At 59.3% G+C, this 25,789-nt stretch overlaps 5 protein-coding genes across 5 annotated transcripts; 4 read left to right on the top strand and 1 right to left on the bottom strand.

Annotated features, from left to right (window-relative positions):
* The first annotated feature begins 1,261 nt into the window (after positions 1-1,261).
* On the top strand, positions 1,262-8,747 carry AJM1 (apical junction component 1 homolog). The gene is made up of 3 exons (XM_081339563.1): positions 1,262-1,578; positions 1,833-1,949; positions 3,528-8,747. Exon 3 carries the CDS (start codon positions 3,592-3,594, stop codon positions 6,805-6,807), a length of 3,216 nt encoding a protein of 1,071 aa, XP_081195689.1. The 5' UTR covers positions 1,262-1,578; positions 1,833-1,949; positions 3,528-3,591; the 3' UTR covers positions 6,808-8,747.
* Positions 8,748-9,225: 478 nt separating this feature from the next.
* PHPT1 (phosphohistidine phosphatase 1) lies at positions 9,226-10,614 on the top strand. Its single transcript, XM_081339714.1, has 3 exons — positions 9,226-9,555; positions 9,764-9,888; positions 10,353-10,614. Exons 1-3 carry the CDS (start codon positions 9,258-9,260, stop codon positions 10,443-10,445), a joined length of 516 nt encoding a protein of 171 aa, XP_081195840.1. The 5' UTR covers positions 9,226-9,257; the 3' UTR covers positions 10,446-10,614.
* A 1,948-nt stretch (positions 10,615-12,562) lies between these two features.
* On the top strand, positions 12,563-14,558 carry LOC308674773 (apical endosomal glycoprotein-like; the record flags this gene model as incomplete). The annotated part of the gene is made up of 6 exons (XM_081339508.1): positions 12,563-12,978; positions 13,324-13,494; positions 13,756-13,878; positions 14,063-14,208; positions 14,290-14,374; positions 14,494-14,558. The coding sequence occupies exons 1-6, from the start codon at positions 12,798-12,800 to the stop codon at positions 14,556-14,558; spliced, it is 771 nt and encodes a 256-aa protein (XP_081195634.1). The 5' UTR covers positions 12,563-12,797.
* Positions 14,475-23,513, top strand: MAMDC4 (MAM domain containing 4). Its single transcript, XM_081339650.1, is given in 24 exon segments — positions 14,475-14,694; positions 14,696-14,897; positions 15,194-15,343; positions 15,919-16,013; positions 16,371-16,529; positions 16,683-16,776; positions 17,061-17,210; positions 17,465-17,554; positions 17,677-17,802; positions 17,891-18,021; positions 18,167-18,272; positions 18,437-18,565; positions 18,897-19,040; positions 19,479-19,612; positions 20,068-20,278; positions 20,529-20,666; positions 20,878-21,014; positions 21,145-21,238; positions 21,442-21,579; positions 22,034-22,168; positions 22,352-22,479; positions 22,764-22,878; positions 22,985-23,178; positions 23,375-23,513. Coding segments are annotated over 24 exon segments (3,105 nt in total). The 5' UTR covers positions 14,475-14,637; the 3' UTR covers positions 23,423-23,513.
* A 576-nt stretch (positions 23,514-24,089) lies between these two features.
* Positions 24,090-25,643, bottom strand: EDF1 (endothelial differentiation related factor 1; the record flags this gene model as incomplete). The annotated part of the gene is made up of 5 exons (XM_081339657.1): positions 24,090-24,365; positions 24,588-24,681; positions 24,768-24,928; positions 25,057-25,108; positions 25,431-25,643. The coding sequence occupies 5 exons, from the start codon at positions 25,641-25,643 to the stop codon at positions 24,304-24,306; spliced, it is 582 nt and encodes a 193-aa protein (XP_081195783.1). The 3' UTR covers positions 24,090-24,303.
* Positions 25,644-25,789: the final 146 nt, after the last annotated feature.

Here is a 25,789-nt window from a genome sequence, read left to right as displayed (position 1 = left end):
AGAAGAGGGATATTTATGATGGATTTGCTTTCTGACAGATTTGGTGTGTGCCAACTGGTCCTCCTGATATGTGGCGAGTTTAGAGGCAGTGGGGTGCTGACCCGTCCCCACAGAGAGCCCACCGGAGGGCAGGATGCCCAGTGCTACAGAGCCTCTGCCTCTCACAGCATGACCCACGTTGGGGAGCCCCTTCTGTAGCCATGAGAGCCCATGGAGCCTCCACATTCAGGAGCAGTATAGCATGAATGCCAGTTGGCACAAGTGGGCAAGCTATCCTGTTGTGTCCTGTTACGTGGTTGATCCCAGAAGGTGAATGCTGTTGGGAAGAGAGGAGGCCGAGTAGATTTCAGGCTTCCCTTTCCTGAGCCTGGCTGGCCGTCCTTTCCTGGCCCCGGAGCTTTAGCCCACCTGGTTGCAGGTGAGAAGGGCACTCTCTGCCCGCCCTGTCCCTTCCCACTCCCTCGTCGTTGCCTCTTCCTGGCAACGTCTCCCTGGGCAAGACATGGCTGGCTTCTGGCCAAGCTGTCCAACCAGCCTTCCCTCTACTGGGTGTGGGGGCCACCTCCGATTGTGGGTGGGGCTGGAACAAGCAGGGAGAGTTGCTGTTCCAGGCAAAGGAGAAGTCTGGCCAAGGAAGAGGGTACGGCCCTCTCCTGCTCCGAAGCTGGGCTTGCGGGCGTTATTAATGGAGGTCAGGCTGGGCAGCCCTCTCGGACCCCTTTCCTCAGATGAGGGGAGCAGAACTGGGGCAGCTTTGCCCACGGCAGGGGGTCCCAAGAGGAATCTGCCGAGCGAGGAGACCTCCTTTGGAGTTCCCAGGTCAGGAATAGGGGGGCAAGCCTTCCAGTTCTCCCCAGCGTGGGTTTTGCCACGGGAGACTCGGATGGAAGGCGCCCTCCTCGCACTGGCTGGGAAGGAGAGATCCTCCCTCTCCCAAAGCAAATGCAGTGAAGGAGGTTGGGAGAAGGGCAAGCACCGTGCCTCGCAGGTGGCCCTCTGGAAAGCTGCAGGTCTGCCCTGGTGAGACGGTGGCCAGCTGCTCGTGGTGGATTCCTGCCTCCTGCTCTGCACTGGACACGTCCCCTTTAAGGGCTGCCAGTGCCCGCTGGGGGCGCTCTTGCGCCCAGGAGGGGTCTGTGCCGGCCGCCAAGCAGGTGCCGGAGCCTCTGCTGCGGGTGTCCAGGCGAGGTGAGGAGGCCGGAGCTTGCGGCAGAGGGGTGCAGTGGGGAGGTGGGGGCAGGGGACGGCATGCTGGGCTGGGGGCAAAGTCCTGCTTCCCGAAAGTGGGGATTTCGGTGCATCTCCAGCTGCAGCTGGGAGGGGACTCCCCCTGCCCCGCCAAGCCAAAGAGCAGCGGTGGAGGTTCCTTGCTGGAGGATGCTGTGCCTCTTTCCTCTGGGGGTGGCTTCTTGCTCCCTCCCCCTGCTGAACCACTACCCATCCGGCAGCCATGACGTCTTCTGAAGAGGGAGCCCCCAAGATCCCTTCCCAAGTGCTGGCATCATCTGGACCCAGCAGCCCTCTGGGTATGAAGACGGGCATCCCTTCCTAGGCCAGCGGCCCCTCTGCCTTGCTCAGGTGGGTAGACAGTGTTGGCCTGGACGGGGAGGTGGAACAGATGGGGGGGGCGTTTGTGGCCCTGTGCGATGCCCTCCAGATGGCCAGGCCCCTTGAGTTGCCTCTCCGTCACCCGCAGAGCCATCCCGGTGGAAGGCAGGGGGGGGGTGTAGTCTGGTGAAGGCATCTGATGCTGCTGCTCTTAACCCTTTCGCTGCTGGTGGCGTCTTCTTCGGGAGGCTTTTTGATGCAGAGCGAGAGCTTTGTTCCAGCAGAATCTCCTGCGGAGAAAGGCCAGAAGGGCCCGGCTGCTGAGCTGTGGAGGAGAGAGAGAGAGAAACATGCTTCTAGACGTGTGCAGAGTGTGTTTCCTCCCCAAGCTGCGAGGCAGAGTACGTAACCGGGGGGGGGGGGGGAAGATGGTAAAATTCACATGTCCCGAAGAGGGAACCCCAGGTGGGTGAGCTGAACCCCACCTGGTCTCCCTCCCAACCCAGCCCTTTGCACATGGTCTGTTGGCTGCAGGGGCACTAGAGGAGGAGGAAGGCGAAGTAAAAGGGTTCTGCTGAGGCTGGCAGGGCTGACAGGTTCCCGGCTGGGGAACTCCATTCCTCCGACCCCCAGCGAGAGGGAAATGGCAGTGCAGGCCCACCCGGCAGGGCTGGGGGAGGCAGCTGTGCAGGGAGGATGGCTGTGGGGGAAGGGTCAGCAGAGTGAGAGGGAGCCGGACCTGTCGGCGGTCTTGGCCTCGTGGCTCCTGCGCCAGGAGACCCGACTTCCAGGGGATGAGCGCCATGGCACCAGACCTGGCAGGAAAGGCACCCGGGCAAAGGGCGGAAGGCAAGGAGGGTTGCCTGGCAACAGGGTAACTGGCACTGCCCTGGTGCTTGGAGTGCCAGCTGATGGCGGCATCCGTGTCATGCTTCGGTTCCGGAGTTCCCAGGGATGGTCTGGCCTGGAGGGGCTTGGGAGGGCGCCCTCCCTCCTCCTCAATGGGCGACTCGGAGATCGAGAGTTGAAATCCTCTTTCTGGCGTATTGCCTTGGCTTTTGCCAAAATGGATTGGAAGAAGGGAAAGGGTTTTGCAGAAAATGCAGGCCCTGTGAAAGGGATATGAAAGGAAGGGAGCGGTTCAGCAAGGCTGCAGGTGATGAGAGCCTTACTGTGGGAGGGGGTGTCCAGTGGGGGGTTTCTGAGTCATGCGGCTCTCCCTATTTGGCAGGAGTGAAAGGAGATCTCCCTCCCCACCCCCCACCCCCGCTCCATGGGGAAAGTGCGAGTTCTTTGATCCAGGGACCAACTCCTCTTTTCATAGCTCAGCAGTGAGGAGGGGAGTAAAATAGATGCCCCCCCCCCCTTTTTCAGTTTGATCTCAGGGATGCCAGAGGCTGATCTTGGTCTCTTATCTGAACCGGACACAGCTTCTCTTCCTCCTGGCCCGGCCTTCACTGGAATTTCCCAGCGTGCATTGCTTCCCAAAAGAGGGTTTTGTGCGTGTCTTTGTGTGTGTGTGTGTGTGTGTGTGTGTGTGAGAGAGAGAGAGAGAGAGAGAAGGGAGAAACCATGGTAACCATGCGGTCTAGGAGTGAGACCAGCTTGCATTTCTGTGTCCGCTCCCTAGTGAATATTAGCAAAAATGCCAGCCAGTTTTTATGCTTTCCCAGTCCAGTTTCTGGCCAGAGAGTGGCCCGGGCAGGGTAAGGTTGCCAGTGGATCAGGAAGCGTTTGGCCCGATGACAACATGAGCCGAGGGGAGGGGGATCTCCTTCACCCCTCACACCAAGCTTTGGCTTGTAGAGCTGTATCTTGTGAATCAGCCATAACTGGCTACGATCTCCAGCCAGTCATCTACCCTGAAAGCAGCCATGGTGGGACTCCTGTCGTGAGGGCGGCCCTTGGCCTGCCTCTGATCCCCGATGGGGGCTGTGCTCGGTCTGCCTGCTTAGGGCCCTTTTGCTCCCTTTTTCCAGACCTGGGTGCCTTCACTGAGATGATCTGAGGAGGGCTGGAGAGGAGCAGGACGCTGATTCTAAGATGACCCGAACAGACCCACCTGACGTCCTGGTGTCTGCCGTGTATCAGGACGTCCCCGTGGCCTCCCTGGGCTCCACCCGCTCTGCCTTCTGCCAGCCCACCTGGCGATGTGACTCCTCCATGTCTTCATCCCTGGAGAACCAGCCCGCCCAACGCTTCAACAAGCGACACTGTCGCAGTTTCGATTTCCTGGAGTCTCTCGACGACCCACCGCTTGTGGCTCCCGTTATGGAGCGGCATCCCTGGCGGCCCCCCACACCGGAGCCCTCCTCGGCTCCCGTTGGCAAGAGGGTGTCTCTCCGGGCTGCTCTGCCGGAAAACTACATTTCCCAGGGGAAGGAGGTGCCAAAGGAACTGGCTTCCCGAGCTGAGCCCAAGAGGCGGCCCCGATCCAAGAGCGCGCCTCGCGTGAAATCCACCTTCGCCCCTGTGGACGTCCCCATGTCTTCAGGCTCCCCACTAGCCCCAGCTAGGAGAGGACGGGAAGTCCATCGAGTGTCCCGAGAGCCTCAGCGGACAGAAGCGTCCCCTCGCCGGGAGAGCAGCTACGCCTCCATGAAAGCCTTGATGAGCGAGGTGCACCCCATCAAGCTGCAGCCTCAGCGGGCTGGCGGCAGCCGCATTTCGCCCCTCTGTGTCACAGGAGCAAACTGCCCCGAAGAGGCTGCCCTGGCCCCCAGGCCCCCACCGCCCAGTGTGCATGTCAAGCGTCGGGTGGACATCAAGCCGGATGAGGCTGCCGTACTGCATGCAGCTCGCGGTGCCAAGGGGTCACATGGCCATGGGGAGGTTCTCCTGCCCTGGCCTCGACCTCCAGGCACGTCCCGTAGCTTGACTGTGCCCAGTAGCAGGCAAGTGCCCATGTCTCGCACTCCCACGCCCAGTGATACTTACAGTGGGGAACACCCAGGGCTGGCCCCTTACCCCCCCGAATTTTGTGACGGAGGCCCTGCTGTGCCCGAAAGCGGCTGCCTTCCTTACATGCCCTACGTGCCCCCGAAGTTCTTCTACGCAGAGGAGCCGGGCAGCTACAAGTCCTACCCTCCCTCTTATGGGGGCCAGGTCTTTCCACCCCAAACCTTTTATGCAGAAGAGCCTCCCCCGGGGGGCTTCTACCCTCTTCCGGCGAGAACCTTTTTTGTGGAGGAAAACAGGACTCCTTTTCCCATCCAGGAGGCCCCTGCTCAGGCTTACTATGGGGACGACCCCCACCTTTACACTCCCAGGACCCTTCCCGCGAAAGCGGTTTACCCCGAAGACCCCAGGCCTTACCCCGCCTTGAGGGCCAACCCACGCATCTTCTACACAGAAGACTATGGGAAATACCACGAGCGGGAAGCCCTGTCTCGCACTTACCCCCATTCCCGTGTGGCTCCCCCAGTGCAGTTTAACGACTGGTACTGCTCCGAAAGGGGGACGGTGCCCTACCCAACCTGGCAGATGGCCCACTTTCCAGCTCATCAGCCTGCCTCCCAAGCCATGCTGTCGTCGTGGCATGCCAGCTATAGCGTCGGCCCTCCCCGGCTTGGTATGGACACCAGGCACTACTCCAAATCCTGGGACAATATTTTGACCCCTCACGTGCGCCGGGAAGACCAGCTGCTGCGTGGCCGTAGCTACGAGAACCTGCTGTCACGGGACCCGCATCGTGCTTTCTCTCCTGATGACCGGCGTCAGCCAGTGGTGGTGAACCTGTCCAGCTCTCCCAAGCGTTACGCTGCCCTTTCCCTCTCAGAGAATTCCCTCATTGAGAAGATGCATGCCGACCGGGGGCGCCACGGCTGGTTCGTCACGCCAGAGATCACCATCACAGACAACGACATCCGAGCCAACCACGGGCTTGGCAGGCGTGAGAGGCGCTCAGCCAGCTGGGATGTCCTGGATTCAGGGGATGCCCGGGACAGGGGCTGCGTCCCACGGCAGCCCTATGGCCCAGAACCCCGTGCCGGAGAGAGTGCTGCCCGCCAGCGCAGCCTGGAGCAGTTGGACGAGCTCATCACCGACCTGGTCATCGACTACAAGCCCCCTTCTGTTTGCCCACCTAGCCAGGTCAGCAACCTGGCCGATCAGCTGCGGCAGTTGATCAGTGATGGGCTGGGGCTGCCTGCCAAGAAGCCGGAGCCCTGGAGACCCCTGGAGCCCCATCCCACCAAAGAGCAGCCTGGCCGCAGCTCCTTCCATGCCGAGCTGCGGAAGGACCAGGGCCGCCGCTCCGCCGAGCCCCCGGGCCCCACCAGGCCCTCAGAGACAGGCCCAGAGGATTGTTCCCCAGATCTCAGCGCCGATGAGGACGATCTGATGATGTGCTCCAACGCCAAGTGCCGCCGCACGGAGACCATGTTCAACGCCTGCCTCTACTTCAAGTCCTGCCACAGCTGCTACACCTATTATTGTTCCCGCCACTGCCGGCGGGAGGACTGGGACACCCACAAGGAGAGCTGCATCTACGGGCGGATTGGCAGCACCTGCCGCCACGTGCTGCAGTTCTGCCGGGAGAATGGTGAGGTGCACAAGGCCTTCTCCCGCATCGCCAAGGTGGGCTTCCTGTCTCGGGGCCGGGGGGTGCTCTTTTTGGGCTTCCCCAGCGCAGGCTCCGCCGAGAACTTCCTGCAGTTTGGTCTGGAGAGCTTGCTGATGTCCCCCACTTACCTGTCGCTCCGGGAGCTGGAGGGCTATTCAGACAACCTCGGGGAGTACGCCCAGAAGCTGCAGGAGGCGGGCCAGCAGTACGACCCCCAGGAATGTTTCCTGCTGAATGTGACCGTGGCGGTGGGGCAGGAGGTGCCCGAGCGTCCCCCCCCCAAGGCACAGGTGCCAACCGTCCGCAAGTATGCCAAGATGGCCTTGGCGTCCTCCAGCCCCGAGAAGAAGATCCTCAAGAAAGAGCGAGATATGGAGACGCTGATCTTGACGCCGCCTCCCGGCACAGCCGACCTAGACAAGGACGGCGAGGAAGGACGCAAAGCGCGAGAGGTTTGCTTCATCAACATCCAGCGCGAACTGCGCATCCGTGGCGTCTTCCTGCGCCACGAGTTCCCGAAGGTTTACGAGCAACTGTGTGCGTTTGTGGAGAGCAACCAGCGATTCACACCCACCACCATCTACCCCATTGACAAGAGGACCGGCAGGCAGTTCATGTGCATGATCCTGGCCGCCTCTGAGCCACGCACCCTCGACTGGGTGGCCAGTCCCAACCTCCTGGACGACCTCATGTGAGCCGGCCTCTCCCCCCCTCCTCTGACGTCAGTGCTCAAGGTGGCGGCTAGTCTGTTCCGGTTCTTTCGAAGCGAGGAGCGGTCAAGACTTGGCCCAGCAAGGGACGGGGCCCCTGGGAGAGAGCGGCCCTGCGCTGGTGGCCCTTCGCCCTTACTGGACATGGGCTTTCTCATTGAAAGACGAGTCCAAAGCTGGTCACTTCAGAAAAGCGAATATTTTAGGAATTCCATGCTTTGTTGGTCAACCTTTAAGATAACAATGCTCAGCCTTACATTCCATTTTATTTCTTAATTCCTCCAGACAAGAATGTTCTTACTTCATGGGGTGATTTCCTTTATTTTTAAAAATTGATCCTGGAGAATAAAAGTGAGGTAGGGCGAGTTTGCCACTGGCATTTTAGTTGGAGACCCTTCTCCCTGTCAGCTTCATCTTGCCATCTTTGCAGCTGGGCTTGGCAGAGGGTGGGTTGCAGTATTGTCCTCCCCCCTCCATCTGGTGTCCGGGGGGGGGGGCTGTTGGCTTGGGCATACTGTTGGTGGAGGGGGGAGGTTGAGCCACTTCCCACCAGTAATGCCGCCTCCTGCTCCTCCCATCCAGGCAGGGAAATCCAGGTCAGGAGCTGTGGGGAGGAAAAGTGGTTGCTAAGGTGATGCTCCATCCCTTGCAGGAAGGTGGGAAGGGGGTCACTGCAGCCAGCAAAGAGTGGGAGGCCAGGAGCTTGCCTCTTCCCCATACCTTGGCTGAGGCTCCTGAAGCGAGTCTTTCATACCTGGCAAAGTGAAGGGCTGCACACGAGAGCCTCGCTCCCAAAGTGGTTGGGTATGCATGGGGAATTGGGCGGGGAGGGCTGTGTGATTGGTTTTTGTCTGGGGAAGGAAAATTTATAACACAGAATAGATTTGAGCAGGGAAGAGAGCTCCGAGGCTCTGCCTCTGGAGAAGCGCTGGACAAACCTTGCTGCTGTGTTCTGAGTTATGTCCTAAGAAACCTATTCGATTAAAGGTATGCTGTGGCTCGGGAAGGAGACTGCTTCCAGCATCTCTGCATGGGTCCCTGTTCTAACCAGGTTGCTTCCCTCCCTTTCTCTTGGAGAGAGTAGCCTGTGGGTTGTCCCATTCTCATGCTTGTTCAGGTCTACGATGAAAGCTGGGGAACCTGCCAAGGGCCACTGTGTCTTCCTGAATCTCATGGGAGTATTGAGTAAACGAGAGAGCGAGGGGAGGTGGGGGTTTCGGGAACCAGGAGAAGAAAGAGGGCTGCATAGGGGTGTGTGTGTTTCACTGCAGTGTGAGCATCCTCAAGACCCCAAATGTGAATGGCTGGAGGGAGGGAGGGAGGAGGAAGCTGGCCTAGAATATCCCTTTGCTCTGTTATTGCCCCACTGTGAGAAAGGTGTGCTTGCTTCATCCATTGCTCTAAACTGCAAGGCATGCCCTGTTTTAGCAGAGGAAGCCACAGTGGCACTTCTGCTCTTGGTCTGCAGGCAGCCCTCCCCCCTTCCCTTCTGGCAGGCTAGCTGGAGGACCAGAGGCCCCCTTTCCTCCATCCACCCCGTGGCCCTTCAAGTCCCTTCTCCAGGATTCCCTGGTGAGCTTTATCAGCTCTCCCCCCACCCACCCCCGGAGAAGTTTGCTGATCCATTTGCTTGGATTCTGCTTGGGGGGGGTGGGGTGGGGGGGGAATCAAAAGCACACGCTCTAGAAACAGCAGGCTGGAAAAAACGGTAATGGCCAAAATGTTAGAAAGGTTTTCTCTTGCCCAGCATTTTCTGACATTACCATTGTTCCAGGTCTGCTGGTTTCCCACACTGCAGTTTGGGTAATAATAAACTTATGAATAAATATATAAACATACACCCAGACACGCTCATATAAATGTATAGATACATAGTTATATATATATATATATATCTGAGAAAGTATTCCGTTTGAATAAACATAAACTATAACTTGAATGTGCTGTGTTTGCATTTTTGGAGGGGGGGGGGAGTCCCCATTGCTTGGACTCTGCCAGCGTCTCAGCCGAAGCAGCCTTGGGGGGCTCGCGGGTCCGGGAGGCACGACGCTCGCTTTTCTGTGGCAGCTCCAGTGAGTTCTGCGGGGTTGGATTAGATGACCTTCGGATCCCTCCTGAGTCAATGACACAGTTTCCTCCATTTGGGGAGGGTGTCCTCGTGGGAGGAACTACAACTCCCATCGACTCGGACAACAGCGCCACCCTTGTCCAGCCACGGTACTGTACACGGGGGGGGGTAGATCCCCCCCAAATAAATTGCTGAGCCGGAGCCGCCACCTCCTGGCAAAGGCGGCAAAAGGAAGGCTGTTGTGAAGGCAATTTGTTCTGCCGACGGTAGTGGAGAAATCTGCATATACTCAGAGGAACGGTCGCTCCGTTTCCTAAGAGATCTTGCAGCCCGGTCGTGGGCGGTACCAAAGAGGAGCGGATCGCGCATGCTCAGTGGTTCGGCTTTCTCCCGCCCTTTCCCTTCCGCGGTACTTCGATTGGCCGCTGCCTCCGCCTCGTCCTGGCGCCTCATTGGGCGAACGGTCGCGGACGCTGCGCCTCGGCAATGCGCGCGCAGGAGCTCCCAAGCGGGCGCTGAGATGGCGGAGGGAGGGCTGGCCGGCGTCCCAGACGTGCTCATCGACCCGGACGGCGTCTTCAAGTACGTTTTGATCCACGTGAATCCCGCGGCAGGGGGCCCGGGCAAGGACATCGTCCGCGGACACGCCTGGGCCGAATACCACGGTAGGTGCGCCCGGCGGGCGGGGCCTCCTCTGGCTGCCGGCGGCCCGGTCGCTGCCATTGGGAGAGGAGCCGGGGAGGGCGGGCTCTGGGGCGGGGCTCCGTTCCTTGGCAACCGCCCGCCGTCCCTTCCCGCCCCGCGGCGCCCGCGGGCGCCACCACCACCGCCGCGGGGGGGCCCTGGCCGACCTCTCCTGCTTGCCCTCCGCAGCCGACCTCTTCGAGCGAGCGTGCCAGGAGGTGGCGCCGCGGGGCTTCGGGTGCCTGTGCCTGGGGGGCGGCCGGATCTCCCACCGGAGCGGGGCCAAGAAGATCCACGTCTACGGCTACTCCGTGGTAAGGACCCCGCGGACGCAGCCCAGCGCTGGGGGGCTCCCCCGAGGCCATCCGGTCTCTCCTTTGGTGGCCTCTGAGCTTCTGCCTGGTCTCTCTTCGGGGAGTTTTGGGCCCTCCCGAGTTTTCTCCGAGCAGGATTTAACGCAAATAGGAAGGAAGATGGTAAAGCCAACTGATACAGGATTACTTTCCTCGGAGGAAGCATCCCTTCCGAGGGACAGCCTGGGTAGGGAAGGTCTGGCGGCCCTGTAAGATTCCCCTGTTGGCCTGCCTGGGGGAAATCCCTTACTACGGAGGATGCTGTAAAAAGGATTCAGACTGTCCTGGTAGAGCAGAGCTGAGATTTCAACTCTGCTGCACCTTCGCTGGCTTAATTTGCCAAAGATGCTAGCCTGCCTTGCCTCTGGTATCTTACAAGGCATCGTCACGTGTGCGAGTAGTAATGGTGGCCATGCTTTTTGCAGGGTTTTGGCCGAGCAAAACATGCCGTTGCCACAGAGATGCTGAAAGCCAGGTACCCCGATTATGAAGTCACCTGGGCTGATGAAGGATACTGACCTCTTCCTTGAAGAGTTCACCTTTGCGACCGAATGGCAGCAAGTGGGACTGATGCGGGAAGCCACGTGTTGAAAACCTGTCCTCCTCTGGATCTGTGGTGGACTTCCTTGTGATCAAACCTATTGTGCCTGTACATTAGAAGAAGGAAATAAATGATTGCGCTCGCTGCTTAAGGTGTCATGTTCCCTCGCACATCTTCCTGGATCCGTTCGCTTCCTGCGGTGTCTTTTGACTAAGAAAAACAGCGGTGAAGAGAGGAAGATAGTTTTATGTCTGTGCAGACTGGGAAAAATGCAGAGGAAGCAGCTGAGCCCAGCCAAAGCAGCTGAAATGATAGGCATGGCCACCGGCGCTATTTAGAATGCAAATTCACAAAGATTGTCTCCATCTGCCTGCCGCAATAGTTCTGCTTCATAATTGCTTCCCAAGACCGCTTGCAATTTAAGTTGCTTTGTTTTCTTGATAACTAGCCAGTAGGGTTTTTTTTTCCTGAAAATCAGAGCAGTTGTAACATTTTTTAATCTGGAAAGTTGTAGGAAACTGCAAGAAAGGGAAATAACATGGCCCTGCTCAGGGCCTGATGCAAACTGCATTATGAGGAGGGTTTTTTCTCTGTATGTTCCTGTCCAGCATGGAAACTTTGGTTTCTTTGGCGGTTCGGGTTGGTGCTAAAGCGATGCTTTGGCTTGTCCTGCTAATGACCTGCAGACGAGATTGCTGGACAGCGTGCGAGTCTGCAAGATCTTTCCTGGAGATTGTGACTTGATTGCACGAAGTCCAAGGGCACCTTCGCGGAAATGAGGTTGAATTTCTTGCATGTGAGAGCAACAAGCTCTTGTGAAACCTCACTTTCTTGGAAATAAAGTTTTGTAATCTGTCGCAGTCTGGCTCTTGGGGTGTATTTAAATAAAAGAGTACGTGACTTGTGACTGAACTGGAAACAGATACTCACATTCCTACTTGGTAGCAAGGTGACTGGAGTCCCTCATTCTTTCCCATCCGAACAGCTGCCTTGCTCTTTAATAGCAGCGCTCTCTATGCCAAACAATAAAAAATAAGCTGCTTCCTAGGCAGCCTTGCAGAGATGTTAGAAGTCTCAAGGGATAGCTAGAGCACTGTGGGCTGAGGAAAAGTCTCCCAGCAGCCCCTTCTAGGGAAGGACTTGCAGGAGGACCCAAAAACATGCCCAGAGGTCTTGTTCCGGCCAGGGATTCACCAGAGAGGCTGGTCTGAACAGTCTTCTCCCATTCCTGGGGCAGGCAGCAACCAAGGCTGTCATCCCCAAGCCAGACCTGAAGTTGGACCAGAAAGGGTCCAATGTTTGATGCCACCTCCTCTGCCTTGTTCAAACAAAAGGCTGATAGAAACAGCCAGTGATCAAATGCTCTTGACCCTAGCAAGGAAAGGAAGCTGGGACTTGGTGGTGCAGGGGCACAAGTGTGTCGGTGTGCTTGCTAGATTGGCATGCAGCTGCAGTTCTCTGCTTTTATTGGCCCACGAATGTGTCCAGGCCGTTGGGACCCTCTTCGCACTGAAGGTGGGTGTGAGTATTCTGCCCGCGTCCCCCTCCCTATGGCCAGTCCCCACCCTGTGCCTGGGCAGTGGTTCCCTCCTACTCGGGCCCCTGCCGCGTGTCTGGAAGGCGAGGTGATCGGGGAGGTTGAAGTCCAGGCACGTTGTTGCTGGAGCAGCCTTTCCTTCTTCTCAGCTGAGCAGGCTTGATCTTGCTGCTGGCCCAGGATGCCGGGATCCTGGGGGCTGCTGCCCTTCCTGCTCTTGCCGATGCTGATGGGTGAGTTTTCAGAGGAGGAAGCCGCCCTGTTCCTAGGGCTGCATGGAAAGATCCTGAATCAGAGGTGGTGAGGGGGGGGGGGGGCAACTGAGCTTTGATTTGGGGGAACCGAAGGAAGGAGCCAGCAGCCTCCTGGGGCCATCTTATGTCTGCTGAAAAGTTTGAAGCCTTTCGTGCGTTTTGAAATGTGCCCTTTGGGGCTGTGCTGGAGTTTGTTTAAGATGCAAGAAAAGTGGCTACTTGTAGGGAGTGAACGTTCTCCGAGGGCTGGCATTTCCCTCTGTTGACACCTTTGTATGTTTCTGGAGAGAGGCAGAAGTTTGTTTCCAATCCTGAGAACTGATTTACACTGAATATTCAGATCTCTACTTTCTGCATTTAGGTCCAAGCAGTGTCTTGAAGTCTTGAATTTGAATTCCTTAAATGGGATGATTAGCACCCCTCATTTGCTCTTCTGAATCGACGAGTGCAAGATTTTGTCTTGACCAACCTGGTTCAGCAGAATCGGCTTCGTGGGTCTTTGCTGTGTGGGAGGAGGGGGAGGAGGGAGCCATGGAGAATGGCTAGAGCAGGTGGACCAGTAGATTGTCTCCATGATCCACCCATTTGGGGTTTCTTCCTTTGTCTCCTAGTTGGGCCTCCGTTTTATGTCCAGGCTGTGTTTGTCAACCGATGTGGGAGTTCAAGTGCCTGTGATTTTGTGTGTGATTGCTGGGATTGTTCAGATGAAAACCAGTGTGGTGAGTTTTCCGCCAAAAGCAGCAAAGGGTTCCTCCCAATTCTTTTCTGCCCCTCCCAGCACACACCTGGCTGTGCTGAAGAGATTGCGGTCTTGGAATGGGTTCCGACGGATTCCAAAAGGCTTGTGGACAGGATCAGTTCCAGACAATTCCTGGCCATGAAATCCTCTCCTTGAAAGGGCCGATTGTTGGAACCACCACTCAAACCCCAAGGAAGGAGACCCCTCCCTCCCGGCAGCAGCCCCTTTGGGGTCCACTGGCCCTTCCTGGCTAGCCTTCCCTCTGTGGGCAGGGGCAGGAGGCGCTCCGTCGAAAGGGGGTGGACTGCTGGCTCTTCCCCTCCAGGCTATCAGAAGGCATCGGCTCTGGGGGCTCCCTTCACCTGCAGCTTTGAAGGCACCATGTGTGGCTGGGAGGACATCAGTAACGCAGCCTACCAGTGGGGCCCAGCCCAGCCCAGCATCTCCACGTGGGGACTGCAGCTTCCTTTCGACCACACACAAGGCACGGATTTGGGTAAGTGGTTCTGCTGGGGGGGGGGCAGGCACAGGGGCTGGGAACCCTTTGTGAGGCTCTTCCCAGGTGTGTGTGTGGGGGGGAGTCCTTGCCTGGGAAGACTAGAGTTGAAGCGCTCCCAGGGAAGTGCCCTGCGCTGAGGGCATCCACATCCCATGTCTCCTCTTAGCTTATGGGGCTTGTCTCACCCCAAGATGAGCCCTAGGTGTGGGCACCTCTCTTCCTGCTTCCTCTGAACGCCTCCATTGCCCTCCGGTGCAGGCTGGTACATGGCGACAAAGGGGAGAGCAAAGCCCTCGGGCACGGCTCGGCTGAGGTCCCCCCTGTTGCGAGGAGCAGCTGCTGCCTGCGAGATCCGAGCGTGGTATCACCTGTGGGGATCAGGTAGGCTGGCAGGGGGCAACCAGCACTGGGGGGGCCCAGTGCTTTGCGTGATTCTCCCCCCCCCCCCCAGACAACCCCCCCCCCCGGCACATACGCTTCTACACAGTTCACAGAGGAAACAGGTTGAGGTGAAGCCTTTTCCTCCGCTGGCTGAAAGAGCTCTGCCATCTCATTTCGAGCGCAGGTCTTAACGAGACTCAGCAGCCTTTCCTGACCTTGGAGCTGAGACAGGGAAGTCACACCGTCCGCCTGTGGCAAAGTCCTCCCGGTGGCACCTACTCCTGGCAGGAGCTGGTGGCCTACACCGGTCACATCCCGGGCAGCTTCCAGGTATTCGGCGCCTGAGCCCAGCCCTGCCTCCAACCGATGGGAGCGCCTCACTCTCACCTGGAGCTTTTCCCTCCCTTGCAGGTCACCTTCTCCGCAGCCCAGGGCTCCTCCTCCACAGCACAGCTGGCCCTGGACGATGTGGAATTCAGGAACTGCGGCTTCCCACGTAAAGCGGGGGGGGGGGAGGTGTTTCCTTTATTTCTTCCTGAACTTCTCTGCAGTCTCCATTCCCTATAAAGGCCCCTCAGAAGAGGCCCCGTGGGATGCTGTCTCTGTGACCTGCAGGCTACTCTTTCTTGCCTAAGGGCCATGGAGGCTGGAGATGGTGGTACGTGTTGCAGCACATCTAGTGGTGGAAGAGGCAGGCAGACAATGGATCGCCACAGCCATTCCCCAAGAGAGATTTTGCCTATGGATGAAGCAGGGTGAATGCAGTGTAAAGGAAAAAACATTTGCTGGAAGCCCCCACAGTTGGCTCAGCTGCTTCCCTGAAATTGACAGGGTGACACACACAACTGTGCACTTGACTAGAAAATGGCCTCCACCTGACCTTTTGCCCCCCCCAGGTCCCCAGCCATGTGGCCCAGAGTCCTTCCACTGCCAGCAGGGTGGCTGCATTGCCACAGACCGGGTGTGCGACGGCACCGCCGATTGCAGGGCTGGTGAGGATGAAGCCAACCGTGACTGTGGTGAGCACCGTGGGGGCAGCTGGGGCGAGCGGCTGGCTCTCCACTGTTTGGCCTTGGAGGCCCGGAGATGCCGGGAGGGAGCTTCCTCCTGAAGCCGGATCTGCAGCTCTTCAGATGGCAGCGAGGCTCCTGAGGGGGCGGGAGAATTGCTGCTCCCCTTGCAATTCTCGCCTGAGGATCCAGAATGTGATCTTGTGGTTCTGCTGCAACTGACAGCCGAGGCTTGTGGCTTCTCTTGAGGGAGCTTTAAGGAAACCCGCAAGCCTCTTCCCTGTCGGCCGCTCTTGCCCCCACAGCCTCCTTCGCAGCGTGCTCCTTTGAAGACAACTGGTGCCAGTGGACGGTGGTCCCCAACGCCACTCTTCCCTGGCTAAGGAACTCCAGCCTCCACCTGGCCTCGCCTTCGGTGTGGCCTTCGCGGGATCACAGCACCAACAGCCGGGAAGGTGAGTGTAGCCAGGCAGCGAGGAAGCCGGAACGGCTTTGTGTTTGTCTGAGGATGCAGCCTCTGTTCAGAATGGCTCCATCTGCAATAGGCGCCTCTGGACGTTTTAGGGTCTCTGCTGTCCTTAAAGCCCAAGACTTTGAGTTTATTCCAGGAGAAACCCCCCACCCCGGTTGCTTTCTGCTTTGAGGCAGTTCGCGTTTTTACCCCAATCACGGCAGCCCCAAGCCATGACTGCGGGCCCCGCTGCTCCTCTTCTGGGCTGCCCTGAGAGAAGCCGTCCCCCGCAGCTGCCCTGGCTCTGGCGGTCTGTGGGAGAGCCCCGAAGGGGAAGGGCAGGGAGAGGCATCCTGGGGCTGGTCAGGCCCCTCTTGCTGGCTTCCGTGCTCGGAGCCCTTTTGTCCCCTGACTCCGTGTCCCGGTCAAGGTGGAGTATTCTGCTCTGAATTCACTTGCCCTCCTGGAGGTAAAGGGATCTGCTGGGGTCACCAAAAGCGCCAGACGCTGCCGGGCAGAGTTAACGTTTACAAGGCTTTTGATCCAGGAGATCCAGGCAGCGTCTCTGATCCACTGCAGGCTTCTTCGCCTACGTCGAGACTCGGAAGCCGGATGTGCACGAGGGAAGAGCTTGGCTGAGCAGCCCAACGCTGGCCCCAGACCAGCCTTGCTATGTGAGTCGCCTGAGCATCCCTCAGGCCACAGCTGGACAGGCTGCTCCTCTCTTATGGGGTGTGGCGGTTGGTGGTCTTGGAGGCTTTCCTTCCACTTGCGGTCAGAGCACGTCCCCCTTTGAGGACTGGCCTCTCTTTCTTGAATCCCCCTCTGGTTCTGGGGGGGAAGGGGGTAAGAAGGAAACTTCTCTGTGGCTTCCCAGAGAGCGGAAGCCTCGATCGCCACAAGCCCCCGGCCCCCTTGGGGTTGCTTGAATCCAGTGGCTGGAGAGGAAATGGAGGCTGGGGTGCCCCTCCCTCCCTCCCTCCCTCCCTCCCTCCCTCCCATCAAGTGGCTTTGGCTGGCTTTTCTTCTAGCTGGTTCTCTACCTCCACCTGCATGGCTCAAGCAGCAACAGCCTTAATGTCTACAGCCAGACGGCAGAGGCTTTGCGGCTTGTCTGGAGCCGCACGGGAGACTTGGGCAACTACTGGTTCCGGGAGAAAGTGGATTTCACAGAGGCAAAGACGTTCAAGGTAGACGAGGCCCAGAGGCCATGGTGCCAGGTGCCTGAACCTCTCAGGTGGAGCAGGCTGTGGTGGGCAGTGGGAGGCTGCCGGCAGCCGCTCCAGCTCTGTCCGGCGGAGGCCTGCATTGCCCTGCATTGATCAGCTGGGTTTTTCTCCCAGATCATCATCGAGGGCAGGATGGGAAGGGGCCACGAAGGGAGCATCGCTCTGGATGACCTTCGTCTTTCTCCTCACTGCACGGCGGTGCAGGACGGTGAGTAGGAGAAGTAGGATGGCCGGCTGACCCACGCTCTTCCAGCCGGCCTTTGCCACGGTTGAAGCCCTCTTTCCCTCTCTTCTGCCTCTTGGTCAGCTAGTCCCCTCCTGCTCTTGGTGGAAGCCCCAGGAGTAACAAGGCCGTCTCAGACCGAGGGAGGGAGGGAGGGGCTGTCGAAAACACCTTTGTTACCTAAGCCTCCTGCAGACCCCCTCGGAGGCCCCTTGGCCAGCTGCGCCCCTGTCTCTTGCGGTGAGGCCTTGGTGTTCGGTCCCTTTCAGCCCGGCTCCTGACTCCTCCCGCGCTACAGGCCTCCGGTCCTTGCCCCATGGGGCAGTTTGCGTGTGACCAGGGCAAGCGATGCCTCGACTTCCAGCTGCTCTGTAACTTCAAGGCCGAATGCGAGGATGCCTCTGACGAGCAGCAGTGTGGTAAGGGGCCAGGGGAGCCAGAGAAACGGGTGCCAAGCGCGCCCAGCCCCTCTTCCAAGCGGCCATTTCACTTTCCGCCTGGGCGATATGTTTAAAAAGGACAAGCACTGAATGGGGCGTGGCACGCAGCATGCGGATCCCTGGGCCTCTTCCCCGTCTCCCCACCCCCACCCCAAGCAAGCTGCTCAATAGAAACGCTGCTTCTTTGAACTGTGTGGCCCGTCAGTTGGGACCTTTGTGACCTTCCCTTCTAGGAATGACCGATTTTGCCAAGGACGCCGGGGGCTGGATGGACATCAGCGTGGGCCGCCTGCGATGGACCACCAGCCGGCTCAGTCCTGTGGGTAAGAAGGTTGCAGGAACGTGGCCCTGCCAGCTTAGAACTGGGGCAATACCGTGTAGGTGGAGGGTGTTGTGGCTGTCTTTTCCTCGGCCTGGGGCCCACCCTTGTTTTGTTCCCCATCAGGGCCCGTTTTCGGTCTGCAGGAGGGGCCGGGGCAGATGTTCTCCATGGCGCGGGCTGCCACTCCCGTGTTGGGCCCTTCAGGTTTAGGCTGTGTGCTGCGGATGGATTTCACCACTGGCCCAGAAGGTATCGGGGCTTCCTTAGTCCCCTTGGCACAGCCAATTGCCACCTGGCACTGAGGCCGCTGCCCGCTTCTCTCCTCCCCAACCCGCAGGCTTTCTCGCCCTTGCCGTTGCCGATGAGAGCCTGGGCACCCACTGGTGGGCTTGGTTTGCCCGGAGCAACAGGACTGCTTCCTGGGCAGAGGCCACGGTGCGTCTGGGTGCAAGGAAAAGGCCCTTCCAGGTAGGGGGCTGTCTCCAGTTCCTTCAGGGTGGGACCTGGGATGAGGGACGAGGGGAGGCCGCCACTTGGGGTGCAGCTGCCCTGAGAGGGAGGAAGAAGCAGGGAGCTGCAGGGGATCACCTTGCCCTGTTTCTCTTTTCCTGAGCTTGAGCTGCTGGCCATGGAGGATCTCGACGGCCCCCGGGGACCCCTGCCACTTGCCGTCAGCAATATCTCCTTTGTGAACTGCAGCGCTGAGGCCCCAGCCTCAGGTATCAGCCCCTGCCTGCCCTGCGGGGCCTCGCCCACTGGGTTCATAGAGGGGAAACCTTGCACTGCAGGCATTGGGGGGGGCACAATCATTCCCTCCTGTTGACTGTGGCTGATCTGGGAAAGCTCCCCAGCAACACCCTTGCTGCTGCTTCCTCCCCCCCAGCCCCCCAGGCAGGGCTGTCCTGCAATTTTGAGACCGACTGGTGCAGCTGGTATCTGGAGCAGAATGATGGCTTTGAATGGAGGCTGAGCAGAAGCCGAGGAGGGGCCGTGGACCACACCACAGGCACAGGTAGTGCTGCAGAGGGGCCGTGGTCTGGGCCAGATCCCAGCCCCACCTGCGGAGCTGACTTTGAAGCCCACGTGGGGCTTGGAGATCCTTCCAGAAGCCTCAGCGGACTCCACCCGTGCCAAAGACGGCCTTTTTCCTGCCAACAAAAGCGAGCGTGGAACAGGTGGGGGTGGGGGTTGTTTTTCTCTGGCTCAAAATGATGTTGTTGCTCCCGAAATCAGAAGCGGTTTAGAAAGACGTGTGAGCCAAATAGTCCCCCATCTGGTTCAAAATTCCCCAAGTTGCCACAGAGCCCTTTGCTGTCTGGCAGTCCCGCTCTCATCTCCAACAGGCTCTTTCCTGTTTGTGGATCCTGGTGGACCCTGGAACCTGGGCTGGCGTGCCCGGCTGGTTTCTGCTCCCCAGGTGGCTGCCCCCACCACTGTCGAGACCTCCTGTCTTTCCTTCTGGTATCGCATGGATGGCCCCCAGATTGGTAAGCCTTCAAACTCCCCTGCAGGAGCGCCCCCCCCGAAGAGGAGCCCAGCTAGCAGGGGCAGGTGGGGGGTTCCGATGGCGGTCTAGTCCCGCATTAGAGAAGAAGCCTGCTGGGGGGGGGCAGTAGCGGCCCCTCCCCTCTTAGCAGCCTTCGCTCCATCTTGTGCTCAGAGGCGAGCCAGGGCTACCCAGAGGAGGCCGTGTGGCCGTTTTCTGGGAACTGCTCCAATGTACAGGCCGTCTTTCATCTGCTGGGGTGAGGGGTCTTCTCTGATCAGAGGCCCCGTGCTCTTCCAGCGTGCTTTCCGGGAAGGAAGGCGGCATCCCGAGGGATTTCTTCAGCGTGAAAGAACAACTGTGTTGCGTGACGCTTCAGGTTGGCATCCTTCAGAACGTTGACACGTACAACACAGACACGCAACCTTTGGTTTTGTAGGGACCCTGGCCCTGAAACTGAAGGAGGCCGGAGAATCGGGGGAGCAGGTGCTTTGGACCAGGAGAGGGAGCCATGGGGCGGTTTGGCATCGCGCTGCCTCCTCCATTTCCCCCAAGCCTGGCCAGAAGTATCAGGTAAAAAGAGGCCGCCTCTCTTTTGCACGGAGGAGACCCAGGCCAAGGTGCTGATATCGGGAACACCTGGAAAGAAAGTTGCTCCTGGGAAGAGCGAGGCTGAGGCGGCCTCCTCCTGGTCAGGCCCCCCCTCCCTCCTTCCCATTTCCCTCTGCTTTAGGATGGCGGCAGGCAGGTTAGGACAGCCTGCCCTAGTCCAGCTCCAGCTTTGGACTGGATTGGCGTCCTCTGTGCCCTCCCCACCCGCACCCTCAGCAGCCTCAGAATAAATAATCCCCTTTTCTGTATCAGGGAAGAAGGAAGCAGCGCAGAACGATCAGTCTGGATAGGTGGCTTCCCTGGATTCGAATAGATTCCCAGATTCCAGTGGGCCTCGATTTTTCTTTATGCCCTGAGGGCTAGAAACCTGGCCGGTAGTTCTAGCTCTGAAGCAGCTTCTCCCACCTGTCCTGCAGGTGGTCCTTGAGGCCCTTCGGGACGGCTTTCTGGGAAGCATAGCTGTGGATGACATCACGGTGATGTCTGGGGCCTGCCCGGCCCAGCACCACTGCTCCTTTGAGGTGGATGAATGCGGCTTCTCGCTCCCCAAGCAGCAGGCGTGGCAGCGGCAGAGTGGCGCAGGGGGCCGGGGCCCCCCCGTGGATCACACCGTTGGCGAGCCGAGAGGTAGCAGGCAGCAGTGTGCCCCTTTTTGTCATTGGGGAGGATGGGACTTAGAGGCCCCGCAGGACTGGGCCTGGGGCTCCCAGGGAGACCCGAGACGGCCCAGCACTCCTGCACAGGAGACGGGCCGGATGTGGGGCCAAATTACAGCCTGGCTCAGGAAGGCAGGTAGTACAATGCTTTACTCATAGCAGGTACCACCCTTGGAGAGCTTGTTTCAGCCATTTATCGTTTCTCCCCCCCCCATCCCCAGGACACTACATGATCCTCTACACTGGCGCGGACAAGCTTCCTTTGGGGCAGGTGACCATCCTGCGCTCTCGCGCCTTCCCTCCTCTGCTCCGCACCCACTGTGTCTCCTTTTGGTACTACCTGAGCAGCAGTGATCCAGGTGAGTGCGGGGTGTGTGTGTGTGTCGGGCACTTGAAGGCAATGGTGCCATTTGCACTCCCAGCAGTTTGGGGTGCGAGTGCTGCGTGAGCCTGATTCATGGTGCCTCGCTCCCTGCCCCCCACAGGTAATACTGGCATTGCTCTTCCCCAAGAGGGCGGATGCAGCGTTCGGGCCCTGGACTCTTCTGCTCTGTTGTTTGCTCCCCATAGGATCCTTGACCGCTTACGTGGAAGAGGAAGGGGAGAAGGAAGAGGCGGCGGAGATGGGGATGTTCAGCCTGGATCCGACACAGGGGGCAGCCTGGCGGTACGGCAGCTTTGTGGCAAAGGTCCACGGGAGATGGCAGGTGGGCATGGTGGCCTTTTTGAAGAAAGACAGGCTGAATCTCTGGCTTGCTGGCAGAAGCGAAGGCTCTGCCTGGAAACAGTCTGAGCTGGCCACGAGCCTCTTACGCCACCCATGTCTTCTGGGAACAGGTGGCCTTTGCGATGGGAGGCGCTGGTGGAGGCCCGGCCTCTTACATTGCCCTCGATGACATCTTTGTGAGGGAAGGCGGCTGCTCTGAACCAGGTGAGGGCAGATGTAGACTTACGTGCTCCTCTTTTCTCTCTTTTAGAAGGAAAAGGGAATATTATGGGCACAGTAGGGGGCGGGGGGGGGGGAGACTCCACCTGAAGCGCACAAGGCCACAGTATGGTCTCCTCTCTACTTGGAGAAGTTGTTGGGGGCAGCCAAGGTCTTAGATAATCATGGTGTGCGTCCTTTTGGTCCAGGATCTTGTGACTTTGAGTCAGGGCCCTGTGGCTGGAGCAAGCCCCACGGAAACTGGTACAGCTGGGACTGGAAGGAAGCAGCCACCACATTGCGCTCTCCATCTCCCAAGGAAGACCACACCCTCGGCACCAATGCAGGTTCGCGTCCCTGGGTCACTCAAGAGGAGCCTGGGCTGCCCGGAGGCGCCTGCTCTGGCCTTCTTCCCTGCCCCACAGCTCGGCCTTGAACGTTCACTGAACCAGCCAAGCGGCTGTGAGTAGGAGGAGTTGGTGGTTCCAGTTTAATGGAACAGCTGTGTTTGGATTGCCTAAATTTTGGGCTCCGATAGTCCTTCTGAATTCATGAGTTATTGATCTCAGCACGAAGAAACTGAAGTCCTGAACTTGGTCTGTTTAGTGCCTTAAATTTCCCCACAAATGCTCTAAGTAGCTCGCAGAACAGGCAAGCCCCTCCATGTTCTGGAGCGCTCTCCATCCTTGTCACCACAGCCTTGTGCAGAAGGCCACAATGAAGGACACCCACTCTTGACCAACCCTGCAGAAGTGGCTCTGGCCCCTATTTCCTTCCTGCTGTTCAGCTTTTTCTTTGTAGGTCACTATGCTTACGTTGACCTGGCAGTGTTGAGCTTGGGAAAAAGCACAGCACGGCTGGCGAGCGAGCCCCTGGCACCCACCACGGGCTCCTGCCTGCGGTTCCACTACCACATGGGCTTCCTTGGGCACAGCTGTAAGTCAGAGGAAGGGATTCCTCCCTCCCCCCCCCGGGCACTGCTGCAGAAGTGGCATTATTAAAGCTCATTTGGCAGATCCCTGGTTAGAGGAGGGAAGCCACAAGTGACGCTGGGTCGTTGGTGGGGCAGGGAGGCAGAGGACCGAGAGAGCTGACTCCCCCCCCCCCCTGCATTGGCAGCTCCTGCAGAGCTCAGGGTGAGGCTGACGGGGGCACAGGGGGAAAGGGTGATCTGGACCGCCACAAACCATCAGAGCTGGACGTGGATGAACCAAACGCTCCTGGTGACCAGCCTCGTGGAGTTCCAGGTATTCTGGATTCAGCCTCCCTCCCTGGACCTGAAGGAAGAGGCAGCTGGCAATGCCAGGTCTTGGGACCCGGCCTTCGAGCCCCAGGCATCTGCCTCCCCTTGCCACAGCCCTCGCACCGCCTCTTCTGAATTAGGGGCTACCCTGCACCCCTCAACCTGATGCTGCATGCAGCCCTTTGATGGGTCTCTTTGGCCCTTTATGAATCCCACTCCTGCCTCTCTTCCCTGCGTCGGTCTCCCATCATGCCCTCCTGAGCCTCAGTGCCGGTCTCTTCCCTTCAGATCGTCCTGGAGGCCAGCAGTGGAGCCTGGGTGAGCTCAGGGGTGATTGCGCTGGACGATCTCCACTATGCAGTTGGGCCGGGCTGTGCCTCTCCCCAGGCAGGCCAAGCTGAAGGTAAGGCTCTCTGCGGCAGCCAAGTCACAGGCGTGGGCCGATCCCTGCAGGTGCCACCCTGAGTGGGTTGGAAGACGCTCTCGCCCTTCCTTTTTTGCCTTGGCAGAGAGCAGCAGCAGCAGCAGCCCTTTCCCAGTGTCCACCACCGGAGTGGTGGCTGGTGTGGTGAGCACCGTCCTGCTGCTGCTGCTGCTGATTGCAGCCACCTGTTGCCTGTGGAAGAGGAGAGGGAGTCGGGAGAGGATGGAGGAGGACGGCGGCGGCAACGGGCCGGGTTTTGACAACATCGCCTTTCGAGACGTAAGGGGCTGGGGGGTGGGCACATTGTGTGGCCCTCTGCTCTCCAGCCGGGCTGCCTTTAACTGGAATCAGTGGCTGGGTGAGAGCTTCCTTTTGATCCTCCAAGCAGACCCCGCCCTCAAGGCAGCCTGCGCAGCTTCTCCCCGGTCCCTCGGCTGCCAGCTAAGACCAGCCTTTCTCTCCCCTTGGCTTCCAGGACAGAATTATCCTACCCCAGATGGCTCCCGACACAGCAGCATCCTAGGTCGGCCCCTGCCAGCCCCATCCAGCCTCTGTTCCTCTGGAGAGGCGACCGGAGCAATCCTTTCAGACTCCAATAAAGGGGGTGTCCTTGAGACCTGGGTTGAATCAGCCTCTTTTCTTGACCAGAGATAGCCAGATGTTCACGAACGTCGGAATGTTCAATCTATGGCTATTCAAAAAGCATTTCAACAAGAAAGTTAAAATAAACCCACTCCCCATAGGAGTGTCTCACCCAGGAACGCTGGTTTAATTTCTTGTATGTACCCGTTGGATTGCCATCCCAGGACTCCTTACTCAAATGATTGTTGCTTTCAAGGGCCACGAATAGCTCCCCCCCCACAAAAGCCTCCGTCGGCACCCCCAAATAAAATACTTCCCTCTGCTGGAAAGAGGCTGCTGAGCGAGTGATGGGGATGTGTTTGTATGTGAGCCCCCAGTGCAGCACTTTATTGGAGAGAGGCCTGGACTTTTTTCCTCAAAACTGTCAGTTGGGGAAGAACATCTACCGATGCCACAGAGGCAGGTGGCCAATTTACAGGTTGAAAGTCTTTAAAGAACGGCTGCTGGCATGAAGGACCACGAAGCAACCACGAGTGTCACCGATTGCTCCCTACCCCCTTCCAGAAGGCCCCGGCACTTTGGAAACCCCAAAGATGACGACAACAACATTCTTTCTTGCCCCTGGCAGATTCAGATGCTTTATTAGGATTTGGATACTTTGAAAAAGGAAGGCAGAAACGTCATCGGCTGTGAGCGGTTCGTCGATTCACGACGGGGTGGAGGCTCTGGAGGCTTCAGCCTGGCAGAGATGCCCTGGCCGCGCCAGAGGAGCGAGCGGCCAGGCGAGATCAGTCGGGGCAAACTGATTTCGAGGCTTTGTCCTCACTTCCCTTTGGGGGCCTGCTCGAGGGGCCTGCCGATGTCCCGCCCACGGAGCTTAAGGCCTGGAAAAGAGCAAAGGACTCAGAGGCTCAAGTCGGGGACAGGCACCTGCCTGGCCGGCCCGCAGCCGCCCCGCCCCTCCCCCCCAGCAGCTGCCCTTGGCCGCCTACGGGGAGGCCCTGGGGAGCCTCAATGGGTGGCAGGCGTGCCAATGCCGAGCCGGGCACGAGCCGGGCATTTGGGCCGCAGCCCAGCTGCCCACTGGTCAGAAGGCCGGGACTCACCGATGGCCCGCTCGATCTTGCCCAGCACCTGGTTGTTGGGGATGGCCCTCCCGCACTCGTAGTCGGCGATGACCTGGGGCTTCTCGTTGATTTTCTGCCGAGGGAGAGCCGGTCAGCTGCACGGGGCGCAGGCGGGGGGACGCTCCCTCCTCCCCCGGGCCCGGCCCCTCGGGCGCTTACCGTGGCCAGGTCCTTCTGGGTCAGCCCCTTGCCCTGCCGGCCCTGCTGGATCACCTTGCCCACCTCCAGCGGGACCCGGTCGTGGTGCAGCTCCTCGGTCTCCCGGTCCAGCTTGGCCGTGTTCTTGGTGATCGAGTGCTGCTTGTTCTGCCCTGCGGCCCCTGCGGGGGAAGGAGCAGCGGCGGCGGCGGCGGTTGGGGAAGCGGCCGGGCTCGGAGGGGCGCCGGCCGGCCGGCCTGCCCGCCCCCCTCCCGGGAAGGAGCCGGAGCGGCCCGCCAGCGACACCTACACTTTTTGGAGGTCTCCACGTCTTCGCCTCGCCTCTGAGCCGCCACCACCGCCTAGGAGCAACGGGAGCGTTACCGGCCCGGCCTCTTTCCCTCCTCGGCCGGCAGGGGGCGGCCTGCGCCCCGGGAGCGCGACGGGCCCGGAAGAAGGGAGGGGCGAGGAGCGGCCCCTGCCCCGGGGCGGCAGCGCTTCCGCCGGGACGCTCCCGCCCACCACGTGCCGGAAGCCCCCCGGCAGGCCAACCCCGCGAGCAAATGAGGGTCGGTGGGCGTGCCTCCCGGTAGATTGACGCGGGCTCCGCGCAGGCACTCCTCCCACCGGGGGATGGGCGGGGATTGAAGAGGGTGCGCACGCGCGCTCCTGCCTAGCCCTCACCTGCTTCGATTTGGCCTGGGCCGCGCTGGGGCCCTTCTTGCGCAGCACCGTCACCGTGTCCCAGTCGCTCTCCGCCATGGCGTCTCTGGTTCCTGCCGCCGCTTTTGCCGCCGCCTCTTCGCTGCTCAACCTCCGCAATAGGCCGTCCCTCTCCCCGTTCCCTCCCTCATCCCGTCCTTCCCTCTCGAGGGCGGAGCGAGCGGCACCCCCCATTGGGCCGTGCCGCTGCCACTCACGAACGAAACCTCAAGGCGATTGGCCGACGAATAAGACCCTGCCCCTCGATGGGGGACTCACGACGTCACAATAACTGTCACGCCTCCACACCGTCTGTTTTGAAGTCCTTTAATAGATCGGCT

This window comes from Vipera berus (assembly GCF_964194415.1).
Source record: "Vipera berus genome assembly, chromosome: 15".
NCBI lineage: Eukaryota > Metazoa > Chordata > Lepidosauria > Squamata > Viperidae > Vipera > Vipera berus.
This window is presented reverse-complemented; position numbering and strand designations above follow the sequence as displayed.